Source organism: Dictyostelium discoideum (genome assembly GCF_000004695.1).
Source record: "Dictyostelium discoideum AX4 chromosome 1 chromosome, whole genome shotgun sequence".
NCBI classification, from domain to species: Eukaryota; Evosea; class Eumycetozoa; order Dictyosteliales; family Dictyosteliaceae; genus Dictyostelium; species Dictyostelium discoideum.
In genome coordinates, this window is record NC_007087.3 from 2,402,920 (window position 1) to 2,419,070 (window position 16,151).

General features: G+C 24.1%; 7 protein-coding genes and 3 non-coding genes across 10 annotated transcripts; 6 read left to right on the plus strand and 4 right to left on the minus strand.

Moving 5' to 3' along the window:
* DDB_G0270840 (hypothetical protein) lies at positions 1 to 503 on the minus strand (the record flags this gene model as incomplete). The annotated part of the gene is made up of 1 exon (XM_640733.1): positions 1 to 503. A coding segment is annotated over one exon (503 nt), but the record flags the coding sequence as incomplete, so codon positions are not given.
* Positions 504 to 1,539: 1,036 nt separating this feature from the next.
* On the plus strand, positions 1,540 to 4,462 carry DDB_G0270458 (hypothetical protein; the record flags this gene model as incomplete). The annotated part of the gene is made up of 3 exons (XM_640734.1): positions 1,540 to 1,583; positions 1,902 to 1,927; positions 2,016 to 4,462. The coding sequence occupies 3 exons, from the start codon at positions 1,540 to 1,542 to the stop codon at positions 4,460 to 4,462; spliced, it is 2,517 nt and encodes an 838-aa protein (XP_645826.1).
* tRNA-Thr-AGU-8 lies at positions 1,818 to 1,889 on the plus strand. The gene has a single exon. It is a non-coding gene; the product is annotated as a tRNA-Thr (tRNA).
* A 967-nt stretch (positions 4,463 to 5,429) lies between the features above and the next one.
* Positions 5,430 to 6,015, plus strand: DDB_G0269256 (AhpC/TSA family protein; the record flags this gene model as incomplete). Its single annotated transcript, XM_640735.1, has 2 exons — positions 5,430 to 5,580; positions 5,702 to 6,015. 2 exons carry the CDS (start codon positions 5,430 to 5,432, stop codon positions 6,013 to 6,015), a joined length of 465 nt encoding a protein of 154 aa, XP_645827.1.
* A 1,325-nt stretch (positions 6,016 to 7,340) lies between these two features.
* DDB_G0269258 (hypothetical protein) lies at positions 7,341 to 7,928 on the minus strand (the record flags this gene model as incomplete). The annotated part of the gene is made up of 1 exon (XM_640736.1): positions 7,341 to 7,928. One exon carries the CDS (start codon positions 7,926 to 7,928, stop codon positions 7,341 to 7,343), a length of 588 nt encoding a protein of 195 aa, XP_645828.1.
* Positions 7,929 to 8,113: 185 nt separating this feature from the next.
* On the minus strand, positions 8,114 to 8,755 carry DDB_G0270460 (hypothetical protein; the record flags this gene model as incomplete). Its single annotated transcript, XM_640737.1, has 1 exon — positions 8,114 to 8,755. One exon carries the CDS (start codon positions 8,753 to 8,755, stop codon positions 8,114 to 8,116), a length of 642 nt encoding a protein of 213 aa, XP_645829.1.
* Positions 8,756 to 8,954: 199 nt separating this feature from the next.
* Positions 8,955 to 9,041, minus strand: tRNA-Trp-CCA-3. The gene has a single exon. It is a non-coding gene; the product is annotated as a tRNA-Trp (tRNA).
* A 2,255-nt stretch (positions 9,042 to 11,296) lies between these two features.
* tRNA-Ser-GCU-1 lies at positions 11,297 to 11,377 on the plus strand. The gene has a single exon. It is a non-coding gene; the product is annotated as a tRNA-Ser (tRNA).
* Positions 11,378 to 12,661: 1,284 nt separating this feature from the next.
* On the plus strand, positions 12,662 to 13,302 carry DDB_G0269260 (AhpC/TSA family protein; the record flags this gene model as incomplete). Its single annotated transcript, XM_640738.1, has 2 exons — positions 12,662 to 12,812; positions 12,989 to 13,302. 2 exons carry the CDS (start codon positions 12,662 to 12,664, stop codon positions 13,300 to 13,302), a joined length of 465 nt encoding a protein of 154 aa, XP_645830.1.
* A 588-nt stretch (positions 13,303 to 13,890) lies between these two features.
* On the plus strand, positions 13,891 to 14,547 carry rabT2 (Rab GTPase; the record flags this gene model as incomplete). Its single annotated transcript, XM_640739.1, has 1 exon — positions 13,891 to 14,547. One exon carries the CDS (start codon positions 13,891 to 13,893, stop codon positions 14,545 to 14,547), a length of 657 nt encoding a protein of 218 aa, XP_645831.1.
* Between the last annotated feature and the right edge of the window lie 1,604 nt (positions 14,548 to 16,151).

Sequence of the window (16,151 nt, forward strand, 5' to 3'; positions counted from 1 at the left end):
GGTGGTTCGATAGGTTTTTCTGATTTTGTTTTAATTTCTTGATTGTTTATCGATTGTGTATTGATCTCATTCTCTATTCTTGTTAGTTCATCTACGTTTTCTAGTGATGCTTCTATTACCTTTTGAGCTGTATCATCTAGGGCCATAAATGTTTTATCATTAGATGAGGATGTGATTGGTGGGATAATGATTGTTCTTTTTCCTTGTTTTGGTATTTGTTCTGATGTAGATTGTGGTTGTTGTTCATCTGATTGTTTTTTATTTTTGTTTTCTTCTTGATTTTCTGGTAATGAGGTTTGATCTCTCCATCCTTTGTTGGAGTGTCCAATTAATGTTAGATTGTCTAGTTCAATGATAGTGTCAAATTCTTCTACGACTCTTTTCACTGTTTTGATAATTAGAGTTTCGCCTTTAATTTCTGATTTAATTAGTTTACATCCTTCATTTTCTATTACCCATTCTATTTCTGTGAGTGATTTATACCAATCAAAATCTGTATACATATTTTTTGGTCTTATAGTGGTTATAAATTGTCCTTTTAATTCTGCATCAAACATATTTACAAAATAGATTACTGTACTAATACTGTCTGTGAGAATTTTGAATGTATTATTACTTTTGATTAAAACATCTTTTTTGTCCAAACTTTTTTCTAAATCTTTTTTTATTTTATCGTCTGGTTCGTGATTGATGTTTATGACGTATTTGAATTGTTTTTTTTTTAATTGAGTTTTATCCACAATTTCGCTTATTTTTTGTAGGCATTTGTGTTGCTTAATATTTGTGGTGTTGTTTGTGATTTTCATTTTATTTTCTTTCTATCTTTTTTATTTTTCTTTAAAAAGTTAAAAATCTGGAAATTTTCTAATTAACTTGGTTCCCAAGTTTTTTTTTTTTTTTTTTTTTTTTTTTTTTTTTTTTTTTTTTTTAAGTCTTTTTTATATGAAAAATGAAATAATCAAAAAAAGAGATTGTTGTTGTTGTTTGTTTTTTTCGATCTGATTATTTTTTGCTTTTTTTTTGAAAATTTTGCTACGCAAAATTCTCAAAACGAAACAAATAATAAATTACAATAAAGTAAAAAGATGGCTTTTTAAAATAGTTTATTTATTTATTTATTTGTTTTTTAAGTCTTTTTTATATGAAAAATGAAATAATCAAAAAAAGAGATTGTTGTTGTTGTTTGTTTTTTTCGATCTGATTATTTTTTGCTTTTTTTTTGAAAATTTTGCTACGCAAAATTCTCAAAACGAAACAAATAATAAATTACAATAAAGTAAAAAGATGGCTTTTTAAAATAGTTTATTTATTTATTTATTTGTTTTTTAAGTCTTTTTTATATGAAAAATGAAATAATCAAAAAAAGAGATTGTTGTTGTTGTTTGTTTTTTTCGATCTGATTATTTTTTGCTTTTTTTTTGAAAATTTTGCTACGCAAAATTCTCAAAACGAAACAAATAATAAATTACAATAAAGTAAAAAGATGGCTTTTTAAAATAGTTTATTTATTTATTTATTTGTTTTTTAAGTCTTTTTTATATGAAAAATGAAATAATCAAAAAAAGAGATTGTTGTTGTTGTTTGTTTTTTTCGATCTGATTATTTTTTGCTTTTTTTTTGAAAATTTTGCTACGCAAAATTCTCAAAACGAAACAAATAATAAATTACAATAAAGTAAAAAGATGGCTTTTTAAAATAGTTTATTTATTTATTTATTTGTTTTTTAAGTCTTTTTTATATGAAAAATGAAATAATCAAAAAAAGAGATTGAAAATAAATAAATAAATAAATTGTTTTAATCTCAAAAATTCAAAAATGGCTCCTTAGCATAGTGGTATTGCGCTTCCCTAGTAAGGAAGAGGTCATGAGTTCGATCCTCATAGGAGCCTTTTAAACCAAAGGGATAAAAATCGCAGGTTCGATTCTAGTTCAAAAATATTCTGAACCTATTCATTTTTAAATTTAAATTAAAATTAATAAAACTAGTTTTATTATTGGTTATTTCCTAAAATAAGCATGGGATATCAAATTAAAACTCCACCTGCATCAAGAAACACCAAGCAAATACCTCACAAGTATCCTTAAATCCAGAGCCAAAGATAAATCAATATTCCAAATAAAAGATAAAGATAATAAGACCATATCAGATAAAGAGAACATAGCAAAAAGATTTGTTGAATTCTATCAAGATCAATATGAAGAGAAAGAAGATAACGAAGAAACCCACAAGAAGTTATTAGAAAAATGGGAAGTAGACGTTGATTTAATCAAGAAACTCGAGATAGACAGACCGTTAAGAATACATGAAGTGACCAAAGCAATCAAAACTTCAAGTATCCACAAATCTCCAGGTTTAGACGGTATCAATGCACTATTCTACAAGTACCACATCAACTCAATAGCAAGAATATTGACTATAGCTTTCAACGACCTCCTCACAAATAAGAAAGAAATCCCCACAAAATTCAAAGAAGGAGTAATAACAACAATATTCAAAACAGGAGATGAACTAAACATTTCAAATAGAAGACCAATCACCCTTCTCAATACAGATTACAAAATTTTAAGCAAAATTCTCAACAGTAGATTATTAGATATCACCAGTAAAATTATCAACAAATTTCAAAACGGCTTTGTTCCAAACAGGTTCATCCAAGACAATATTCAGATCATGAAGGAAGTAATAGAAATAAGTAACAAAAGAAAGAACAATACACTCATTACCTTTTACGATTTTAACAAAGCATTCGATTCAATCAGCCACAAGAGTATCACAAGAACATTAGAGCATATTGGTATCCCCCCAAAATTCACAGCGATCCTACTAAACCTACTCAAAGATACTAAAAACAAAATAAAGATCAACGACTTTTTAGTCAATGGAATAACAATCAGAAGAGGAACAAAACAAGGAGACCCAATATCACCAACAATCTTTGCTCTAGTTTTAGAACCACTTCTAATAGATATCATCAATGATAATACAATCAAAGGCTTCACTCTACCAAATTCCAAATCATTAAAACTCACTGCATTTGCTGACGACATAGCAACATTTACAAACTCCACAGAAGAACTAATGAAAATTAATACTAAAATCCAAAAGTACTGCTCAGCAACATCATCATCGTTAAACAAAGAGAAAACAGTAATGATAGCAATAGGAGATAAACCACACGATCTACCATTCCAAGAGAGTACAGTCCCAGAAAGATATCTTGGCCTCAATTTCACCAAAACAGGTTTAAATTCAAAATACAACACTTTAATCCAAGAAATGAAAAACAATCTAATCAAATGGAAATCACAAGCAATAACGATGAAGGCAAAGATGACAATTCTCAAAACATACGTTCTATCCAAATTAACATACCATCAATACATGGATAATCTAAATGAAGAACAAATTGAGGAAATCAATAACATGACCAGATGGTTCTTATTCTCCTCAGTTAAGAATACATATACAGAAGAGAGAAAATACAAAACTATGATGAAAATAGACAGAGCATATGCAGATTGGAAAGAAGGAGGCATAAAATTATGGGATATAGAACTAAGACATATAGCATTCAAAATCTGGTACATGAACAGGCTACTCCATAACAACTACAACAACAACAACAATACCTTACAAGAATGGTACATGGAGCAATTAAGTAGAAAAAAAGCCCACACTTCAACCCTCAACGATATGTGCAGACACTGGGGTGTATTCAGAGTCAAATTTTACCAAAACCATCCAAAGATAAATGAACTTCCAGGCTGTATAAGAAACGACAATGACGAACCACTAAAACTAAAAGAAATTTACGAACTCATGATCAAAGACAGACACCCAACACCAAGAAGAACAGAATGGCAGAAGTTATGGGCGGTGAGATACAACACAGCAATACCCAAAGTATTCATAAACATCAACAGCATTTCTCACCAAAAAGGTAGAAACACCCTCTTCAGATTCTTCTCAAGATCACTTCCAGGTATCAACCACGAAAGAGACACCAGATGCAAGATCTGTGGCCACCTATTCAGAGACCCTTATTCTCACCTCTTCACTCTATGCCAAGATATCCTAGATATTGAAAAAACCATCATATCAACAGTTAACAAATTATCATTCATCAAAATCCACAGATGGTCAATGGAAACCTTAGACATATCAAAATACAACAGAACTGAGAGAATCTTCCCCAATCTCATAGGAATAATAGCACACCAATTATGGAAGATAATCTGTCACAAATTGTTCAACACTGATGAAAGCAAACCAGAGCCAAAATTCGAGCAAAAGGTCATAGAAACAGAATTACTAAATCTCATCGAAACTGAAAAATTCATCACACTAAAGAAAATCAAACACGACGAAGCAATACTAAAAAACACCAATCAAGATCTTCACAAATACAAATTCAACAAAGCCTGGCAAACCCCAGTAGTTCCGAACCCTCTTCCAATTTAAGTAGTAGTAAAAAAAAAAAAAAAAAAAAAAAAAAAAATATAATATAGTTTAAAAAATTTAATACAATTGAATAATAAAAATAAAATCGTTTAACAAACACCGCCGAAAAGACACAAGGACATTCCTTGAAGGTCTGATCACAGGTAAAAAAAAAAAGGTTATTTCCTAAAATGGATAAACTTTAATTAAGAAAACTTTAAACTGTCTTCATCAAAAATCACATCAGGCAAATTAAAAATATTAAAAATCAAAAAATCAACGACTATTCTATACCAAACACAGTTTTACCAAAACAGAGTATTTGTAGATCAATTTATTTAAGATATAGTAACTCTAAAATAATATAGCATACTATTTTATTATTGAAATATTTAATTAACTAATCCTATAAATTTAAAAATATAAATAAACAAAATAAACAACATTTGGAGCTTCTACAAATCTAGAAAATAATTAATCTAAAAAAAAAAAAAAAATAAAATAAACTTTGGTTAAGTCAATGCTAAAAAAAAAAATCAAACCAAATGAAGGATACCACTTTAAAACTAAAAAATATTCATTCTTAAAAAAAAAAAAAAAAAAAAAAAAAAAAAAGTCATATTTTTTAATTTTTTTTTTTTTTTAATAAAAATTTTCAAAGAATTAACCCAATCACACATGTCCCAAAATTATTATGACAATACAGACTTTCTTTCTTTCACATTCTAAAATGAAATCGAATTAATTTCATTCTTTTTGATAATGGTTTATTTTCGATGTTTTGATTTTATTTTTATATTTAAACTCTTTAATAATTTTAATTTTTATTAATCAATCAAACATAAATTTAATATATACATATAATAAATATAAATAATTATAAATTAATAAATAATAATATTAAAAAAATCATATATTAATAATATAAATAAATAGCCATAAATTAAAAATCATTTTTTTAAAAAAAAATATATATTTAAAAAAAAGAATGACAAAATTAAAAGTTGGAAATATTGCACCAGATTTTGAAGCTAAAAATTATTTAGGTCAAACAGTTACATTAAAAGAATTTAAAGAAAAGAGTCAACCAATCGTTTTATATTTTTATCCAAAAGATAATAGTCCAGTATGTACAAAAGGTAAGTCAATTTATATTAAATGTTTTTTTTTATTTTTTTTTTTAAATTACTAATAATAAATAACCTTTTTAATATAATAATTCATACATACATACAAACACACACATATATATCAATATAGAGAGTTGTGAATTTAGAGATAAATATCAAAAGTTTATAGAAGCAGGCGCAGAAGTAATCGGAGTCAGTAGCGATGGTGAGGATAGTCATAAATCATTCGTTTCAAAATATTCATTACCATTCACATTATTAACAGATAAACATAGTAAATTAGCCAAGTTATATGGTGTCAACGGTATATTATTACCAGGTAGAAAAACATTTATAATTGATAAACATGGTATTATAGCTGGTATTCATGATGGTTTACTCAGCTCAACTTCTCATATCGATGAATCTTTAAAAATAATTGAAAAATTAAAATCACAAATCTAAATAATAATTTTTATAATAAATTGTACATGCCCACCCACCTTTGTAATTTTTTTTTATAATAAATTGTAAATTTTTACGTTTTATAATAACTCCAATATTTCTTAAAGTTTAAATAATTTATTTAAAAGTTTTTTAAAAAATTTAAAATAAATAAATAAATAAATAAATAAATAAATAAATAAATATTTAAAACATAAAGTTCTTCTGAAAGCCTGTAAAGGTTTTGAAAAGTTATATGGTAACAATTGTTATTATTTTTAGATTTGTTTTTTCTTTAAAAGTTCATAACTAAATCTAATCTTTTGAGTGTTGTAATATAATTGTGTAATAATTAAATTGTTACAATAAAATAATGTTTTATCAACATATTAAATTAGATATAATCTCGCTCTCAAACTAAAATAATTTATGATTATAATTAGACTTTTCTCACCTAGGTGGGAAAAAGCCACTTGGTGAGTTTTTAATGTCGATTGAAAAACTTATAAACATAATTTCAAATCTCAAATATAAAAAGTAAAAATTTTCAATAGTAAAAGACATTCATAATAAATTTTAGATTTTGTCGATAACATCAACTTATTACTTTATTTTTATTTATATATATTTATTTATTTATTTTAATTTTATTTTTCTATTACAAGATTCTGATAAAACATGAGCAATAATTTAGGCGAGTATTTTTAACTAATTTTATTTAACTAATAAATCATTTATATAAATTATTGTGTTAATGTTCAACATTTGAGGGTATATTTGATAAATCCTGAAATTAAAAGATAACTAACCAAAAAATTTATAATTTTAAAAAAGAGAGGGAAGAAGAGCAACTAAATTATTTATTAATAATAACACAAACCTACTCTAATAGATCAAATTACAAAAACATTATTATTTTCATCTTTTTTAAATACCTTTTTTTTTTTTTTTGGAATATTTAAAAAAAAAAAAAAAGATAAATAATGTTTTGCGTTTGATGTATTAATACACAAAATCACAGAAATATTTTTGAATTTTTTTTTTTTTCAATATTTCATTCCTAATTTTTTACTTCTTTTTAATTAAAACCATCATTTTTTAACTTTTGGTGGCACTAATGATGGCACCAATGCCAAAAATCTTTTATTAGTTTTTTTAAAGAAATTTCATTATCTTTTCTTTTTTTTTTTTTTTTTACCTGTGATCAGACCTTCAAGGAATGTCCTTGTGTCTTTTCAGCGGTGTTTGTTAAACGATTTTATTTTTATTATTCAATTGTATTAAATTTTTTAAACTATATTATATTTTTTTTTTTTTTTTTTTTTTTTTTTTTTTTTTACTACTACTTAAATTGGAAGAGGGTTCGGAGCTGCTGGAGTTTGCCAGGCTTTGTTGAATTTGTATTTGTGAAGATCTTGATTGGTGTTTTTTAGTATTGCTTCGTCGTGTTTGATTTTCTTTAGTGTGATGAATTTTTCAGTTTCGATGAGATTTAGTAATTCTGTTTCTATGACCTTTTGTTCGAATTTTGGCTCTGGTTTGCTTTCATCAGTGTTGAACAATTTGTGACAGATTATCTTCCATAATTGGTGTGCTATTATTCCTATGAGATTGGGGAAGATTCTCTCAGTTCTGTTGTATTTTGATATGTCTAAGGTATCCATTGACCATCTGTGGATTTTGATGAATGATAATTTGTTAACTGTTGATATGATGGTTTTTTCAATATATAGGATATCTTGGCATAGAGTGAAGAGGTGAGAATAAGGGTCTCTGAATAGGTGGCCACAGATCTTGCATCTGGTGTCTCTTTCGTGGTTGATACCTGGAAGTGATCTTGAGAAGAATCTGAAGAGGGTGTTTCTACCTTTTTGGTGAGAAATGCTGTTGATGTTTATGAATACTTTGGGTATTGCTGTGTTGTATCTCACCATTTCATTATCTTTTCAGTTACAATAAAAAATTAAAAAAAAAAAATTAAAAAAATTTTTTTTTTTTTTTTTTTTTTTGATATAAATAAACTATTGTAGTATACAATTAGTATGTTATTTTTATTTATTTATTTTAGGTTTTTTAGTTTTTGTGAATTTAAAATAGTATGTTATTTTAGATTAGGTAATTAATAATTAATTGGTGGTGTAATTGTTGGAATTGGTTCATTAGTGTTTATGCTCCATTCTTTTTTAAATTTTTTGATGGTTTCGGACCATTGGGTTTCTTTTTGAGTTTTTGTGAGGTTGTTTTTAATTGAGAATTGGTTAAAGTTTGATAACCTTTTTGAATATTCCAATCTTATTAGCTTGTGCCATTTTGATTTTAATATATCATAATCTAGTGTTGTGTTGTTTATTTGGTTGTTCCAATTGTCAATTGATTGAGTTATATTGATGTCAAATAATGATTTGCATAACCATATCCATATTTGGTGAATAACTAATGAGATTATGTTCCAATATGCATGTGTTCTGACTAGATCAAGATTTGTGTTTATATAATTCCAGTTGAACCTGTATTTTTTATATTGTGCGTTTTCTGCAAAATGAAAATTAATATTGATAGTTGGATCTGGTTTAAATGCTTTGTTGTTTGTTTGTGGTTTATAAATGAGTGTGTATAATTTTGTTGTTTGGTTTTTTGTTAGTGACCAGTTTTTGTTTCCATTGCAATTTTTATATATAAAATATTTTAATTTGTCGTGGTTAATGAAGTTGATTGTGTGCTGGCAATTGAAAAACAAATGACCATAGGGATCATTATTCATTTCATTGTTGCAAATGGGGCAAACTTTGTTGTGTAGATGATTAATCGGAAGACATCTAGCATGGAATCTTTGCATTGTATCTCGGCCTTTTGGATCTTTTAATTTTTGAATTTTGACAAAAAGTTGGTCGTATGTGTATTTCCATAATAGTTGTATTGATTGTTGGTAATTAAAAAAAAAAAAATCCTCTAAAAAAGACAGACCCCTCAGGGAGTTGAACCCTGGACCAACTGCTAACTTCTTACGTTTTGGAGACAATTACAATAAACCACTATGCTAAGGAGTCATTGAAAACCAAATGGTTGACACACTTTGATAACCCGCCATTTATTTCGATCGATCGAAAAAAACAAACAACAACAATCTCTTTTTTTGATTATTTCATTTTTCATATAAAAAAGACTTAAAAAACAAATAAATAAATAAATAAACTATTTTAAAAAGCCATCTTTTTACTTTATTGTAATTTATTATTTGTTTCGTTTTGAGAATTTTGCGTAGCAAAATTTTCAAAAAAAAAGCAAAAAATAATCAGATCGAAAAAAACAAACAACAACAATCTCTTTTTTTGATTATTTCATTTTTCATATAAAAAAGACTTAAAAAAAAAAAAAAAAAAAAAAAAAAAAACCTGGGAACCCAAGTTAATCAGAAAATTTCCAGATTTTTAACTTTTTAAAGAAAAATAAAAAAAATAGAAAGAAAATAAGATGAAAATCACAAACAACACCACAAATATTAAGCAACACAAATGCCTACAAAAAATAAGCGAAATTGTGGATAAAACTCAATTAAAAAAAAAACAATTCAAATACGTCATAAACATCAATCACGAACCAGACGATAAAATAAAAAAAGATTTAGAAAAAAGTTTGGACAAAAAAGATGTTTTAATCAAAAGTAATAATACAATTCAAAATTCGAAACAAAAAAAAAAAAAAAAAAAAAAAAAAGGTAAACCAACCCCTCTTTTAGAGACCCTGTAAAAAAAAAAAAAATAAAATAAAATGAGATCTAGCATCTCAAGGAGAAGCAAATAATAATTGCGTTATCCAATTCAAAAAAAAAAAAAAATTTATATTTTTGTGGGTGACATGCTTTATATAGGTGAATACAATTACAATAAACCACTATGCTAAGGAGTTATTGAAAACCAAATGGGTTAAACTCTTCGATTAAATTATCAAAATATAAAAAGCTAAGTTAAATATAAAAATAAATTAAAATATACTTGTTAACTAAATTGCATTAGACCACTTTCCTTACACATGTAAAGAATGCTCTATTTCCTGCCCACAGCTTCTTGAATGAAAAAATTTAACCACGGGAGTTATGAATAAATATCTTGAATTCATTGAAACTGATAAAATCTAATTGTGTCTGGGAAGGTTGAACAGAATTTTGAATTCAAAATTAATATTATAACTATAATTAATAAATAAAAAAATAAATAGATAATTAAAATTATAAAATACTTTAAGAATATATATAATTTCTAAAAGTAATTTTAGAAATAATAATTATAGGAATGAACCATCTTCGATACAATTTAATAAGTGTAATGAATACTCTAATACTTTACATGACACTTTAAATATTAATTTACACTTACTACTACTTTCCTTGAAAAAATGAAATAAACATCTTTGGGTTATTCCCTAAAAAGAAGACACCTTAGCAAAGTGTATAACCCATTTGGTTTTCGATGACACCCAAGCAAAGTTTTTTACCCATTAGGTTATCTATGACAGTTTAGCGAAGTGTATTACCCATTTAGTATTCCTTAACAACTTTTTTTTGAATTGGATAACGCAATTATTAGTTGCTTCTCCTTGAGATGCAAGATCTCATTTTATTTGTAGTTTTTTACAGGGTCTCTAAAAGAGGGGTTAGTTTACTTTTTTTTTTTTTTTTTTTTTTGTTTCAAATTTTGAATTGTATTATTACTTTTGATTAAAACATCTTTTTTTCCCAAACTTTTTTCTAAATCTTTTTTTATTTTATCGTCTAGTTCGTGACTGATGTTGATGATATATTTGAATTGTTTTTTTTTATTTGAGTTTTATCCACAATTTCGCTTATTTTTTGTTGGCATTTGTGCTTAACTTGGTTGCCAGGTTTTTTTTTTTTTTTTTTTATTTTTTTTTTTTTTTTAGTCTTTTTATATGAAAAATGAAATAATCAAAAAAAGATACCTCCACCAAAGAATAAGTAACACTCCTACTTCATATATAAAACTGTGGGAAGAGGAACTCAAAAACAACAACAACAACAAAACAACAACAACAAAACAAAATCAACTACACTGGCAATGCAAGCAAGCATGGACCCAATTAAAAACTCCACAAAATAAACAAACACACTACGAAAACCTCCCAAAATTAAAAAAAATATACGAGGATATGATGACAACCCAATCTCCAGAACACAACAAATTCATACCAACTCCTGGCCAAAAAGAAATAATTACCAAAATTAATAGCAAACACCTTCCTTTCCCTTGACAACTTAGCAAAGTATTTTACCCATTTGATATTCGATGACACCTTAGCAAAGTGGTTAATGCGGCGCCCTGCTAAGGCGTTCTCTTCGGAGGCGCAGGTTCGAACCCTGCAGGTGTCGAATTTTTAACTTCCAAACCTGAATAACAGGTTCGATTCCTGTTGTATTATATACAAAATAATTCTCGATAACAGCTAAATTTTCATGGGTGCAAGAATTAAAAATAATATAAATAATTAATAAATTAGTAATCAAATCTATAATTTAAAAATAAAAACTAATTAACAAGATTAACAAATCGGAACAGATTTTATATAAATTTTTTGTTTATGAGCACAATTTAATAATAAAAATAATAATAATAATAATAATAATAATAATAATAATAATAATAATAATAATAATAATAATAATAATAATAATAATAATAATAATAATAATAATAATAATAATAATAATTAAAAATTTTACAGCTTTTAATGAAAATGATCTTAAAACTTTAAAATCTTTAGATGATAAACTATTAATATTAATAATTTACCTGCTGGTTATATTTGCAATAGAAAATCTGAAATATGTGTATTATTAAAACATCAATAACCACAGAAGGTATATCAAATATTAGAGAAGTTATATTAAAAAAATTAAAAAAAAAAAAAAAAAAAAAAAAAAAAAAAAGGTAAAAAAGTGATTAAAAAAAAAAATAAAAATAAAAATAAAATAAATAAATCTAATTTTATTAAAAAAAATATAGAAAAAAGAATTTAAAAGTGGTTATTTCAAAAGAAAATGTAGTAATATGATATGTATCATAACCCAATCCAATTGTAAGAAAGGAAAGATTTATCTAAGCACTATATCATTTAGAAAAATTAATGTTCATATCAAAACTATCATATCCAAAGGGAAATAAAAAATGATCAATATTAATCTATTGTCAGAGAAAGGAAAGATTTATCTATGCACTATGACATTACGAAAATATATGGCCATATAACTCCCTAAAAAAAAATTCAATAAAGTTTATTGAATAAACCTTAGAATTTTTAAATAAAACAGCATTTCAAAAAACAAATTTAATTAAAATTAAATAATAAAATAAAATAAATAAAAAAATAAATATTTGAAAAAAATAATACATATTTTCATTAAAGTTTTGAAAAAACATAAAATTCTTTTCACACATTCTAAAATGAAATCGAACCAATTTTTTCTTTAGGATGATAGTTTGTTTTGATATTTTAAATTTATTTTTAATATTTAAACTCTTTGATTTTAATTTTTGTTAATCAGTTAAACATAAATTAATATAAATATAAATAATTATAAATTAATAAATAATATAAATAATCATAAATTAAAAATCATTTTTTTTTTAAAAAAAAATATATATATAAAAAAAGAATGACAAAATTAAAAGTTGGAAATATTGCACCAGATTTTGAAGCTAAAAACTATTTAGGTCAAACAGTTACATTAAAAGAATTTAAAGAAAAGAGTCAACCAATCGTTTTATATTTTTATCCAAAAGATAATAGTCCAGTATGTACAAAAGGTAAGTCAATTTATATTATTACATAATTCAATAAACTTAAATGTTTTTTTTTTTAATATACTAATAATAAAATAACCTTTTAAATATAATAAAATTACCAACATACATACATACATACATACATACATACATACATACATACATACATACATACATACATACATATATCAATATAGATAGTTGTGAATTTAGAGATAAATATCAAAAGTTTATAGAAGCAGGCGCAGAAGTAATTGGAGTCAGTAGCGATGGCGAAGATAGTCATAAATCATTCGTTTCAAAATATTCATTACCATTCACATTATTAACAGATAAACATAGTAAATTAGCCAAATTATATGGTGTCAATGGTATATTATTACCAGGTAGAAAAACATTTATAATTGATAAACATGGTATTATAGCTGGTATTCATGATGGTTTACTCAGCTCAACTTCTCATATCGATGAATCTTTAAAAATAATTGAAAAATTAAAATCACAAATCTAAATAATAATTTTTATAATAAATTGTACATATCCACTTATCATTGTATATTTTTTTTGTTTTATAATAATTCACCAATTAATATCAATAATTCTTTAATTTTAAATAAATTATTTAAAATATTTAATAAAAAATAAATAATAAACCAAATCAATAATTATATTCTCTTTTAAAAATAATTATAAAAAATGAATGGTAAATAATAAAATACTTAAAGTCTACTTTTTCTTAAGAAATTCATATTGATGGGAGTTGGCGGATAAAATACATAAAAGATTTGGAAGAGTTTTATTTTTGATTATTTTTTTTTTTTTTTTTTTTTGGTATTTGAATCCAAGAACATTAACAAACCATTTTATCTATGAATTAAAGATTTTTTTAAAATAAATTAAAACAGTTAAAAAAAAAAAAAAGTTTGAAAATTTAAAAATATTTATTCAAAGAAAGAATTTAAAAGAATTAAAATTATTTTTTTTATTGGTTTTTTATTGGTTTTTTTTTTTTTTTTTTTTTTTTTTGATATCGAATAGTTTTTATATTTATTTTTAATTTTTTAGTTTAAAAATTTTTTTTTTTTTTTTTTTACACTAAATGAAAGAAAAAACTACAGCAACAACAACAACAACAACAATACCAACAAGGAATGCAGATGATGATTATGAATTAATTAAAGTTTTAATGTTGGGTGATTATAAAACTGGTAAAGGTTCAGTTTTAAGAAGATACCATTATAATGAATTTGAATTAGGAGTATCATCAATTGGTGTTGATTTTGTTATAAGAGATTATGGTATTGTAAATGGTAAATATTATAAAATTCAAATTTGGGATGCAAATAGTTGTGAAAGGTTTAGATCAATAACACAAGCCTATTATAGAGGTGCACATGGTTTTATGTTATTATATGATTGTACCAATCAAGAATCATTTAATAATTTACAATTTTGGATCAATGAAATTATAAATAAATCACCAAATTCAAATAATTCAACAATTGTTATCATTGGTAATAAATGTGATTTAGTTAATGATATTAAAATTGATCCAATAAAATCTAAACTATTTTGTGATTCAAAATCAATAACTTCATTTCAAAATGTTTCTGCCAAAGATTCTATCAATATAAACGAACCATTTGAAATTTTATTTAAACAAATAATTGAAAAAGGTCATTCACAAACAATTTCTCCAAAACTAATAAAACAAAGATATGAAAACAATAATAATAAATCATGTAATATTTTATAATTTGTAAAAAAAAAGTTATTTAATTTTAATTAAATTTGTTTTTGAAATGTAATTTTATTTGAAAATTCTTTTTAGGCTTATTGGAAAATTTAGGGGGGGGAATGATATGGTCATCTATTTTAGTAATGTCATAGTGCATAGATAAATCTTTCCTTTCTCTGACATTAGATTAATATTGATTATCATTTTTTATTTCCCTTTGAATATGATAGTATTGGTATGAATAATAACTTTTCTAAATGGTATAGTGCATAGATAAATCTTTCCTCTACCAATTAGATTGGGTTATGATGCATGTCATATTACTACATTTTCTTTTTCCTTTATTTTTTAAAAATAAAATTAGAAAATTTATTTTTTTTTTTTTTTTTTTCACTTTTTTTAACTTTTTATTTACCTTTTTTTTCTATATAATTCTATCTTAAATCTTTTAATATCTTTTTTTTTTTGAAATAATACTATTTCATTTTATTTGTTTTGATTTTTTGGTTTGGAGTGAAAAAAAAAAAATAAAAAAAAAAAAAAAGTCTATTTATACTCTGATAAAAATTTTTATTATTTCCTATTTAAAATTATTTAGATTTGTCCTAAAAAGGAGTTTTTACTTTTTTTTTTTTTTTTTTTTTTTTTCCTATTTTTTTATCAATCAAAAAAATTTCTAAATTGGAAAATAATAGATCTATTATTAATTAATATTAATAATAAAAATGGTAAAATAGGAAAACTAATTTAATTTTAATTTTTTTTTTTATTCTTAATCTCCCCATACACCATTTATCAACATTCAAATTCTTTTTCAAATGATAAACCAATAAAAAAAAATAAAAAAAAAATAAAAAAATAAAAAAAAAATTAAATAAATTATACAGATGCAATAATTTATTAATTTTTTTTTTTTTTTTTTTTTTTTTTTTTTTTTTTTTTTTTTTGGTTTAATAATTTTTATTAATTTTAGTAATTAAAAACTTCTGGGATATTCTCCTCTATTATTTGATAAGCCATCTGTGAGTGTTTTAATGATATCTTAAATCTTTTCACTGTAAATATTTATTGATTCCATTAATATTATGATTATCCAAACTTATTAAAAAGATAAAAAAGATAAAAAAAATTGTTAAATTTATAGATAAATTATATATAAATTAAAAAAAAGATAAAAAAAGATAAAAAAAGATAAAAAAAGATAAAAAAAGATAAAAAAAGATAAAATTTTTTTTTTTTTTTATTGTAAAGTAATATACCTTTTGCTTAATGTTTATTTATTTTTTATTTTTTAGTTATTTTTTTTAGAAGTTTATGAGTTGGAATGAGTTGTCGATGTGTGAAGCTTTCCAGGATTGTTTGAATTTGTTGATCCAGTTAGTGCAGTGTTGGTTTCTTGTGGTGAAGTTGTGTTTTGGAAAGTTCAAGGTTGATGATTCCGAGCCATTTTTTGTTTATTATTTCGTTTTTTATTAGTTCTTGAAGTGATTCAATTTTGTCTGATTGTGAGATGGTGGGGTTGAATTGAATTTTGCATATCCATACCCAAATGAAGTTTTTTTTTTTTTTTTACCTGTGATCAGACCTTCAAGGAATGTCCTTGTGTCTTTTCGGCGGTGTTT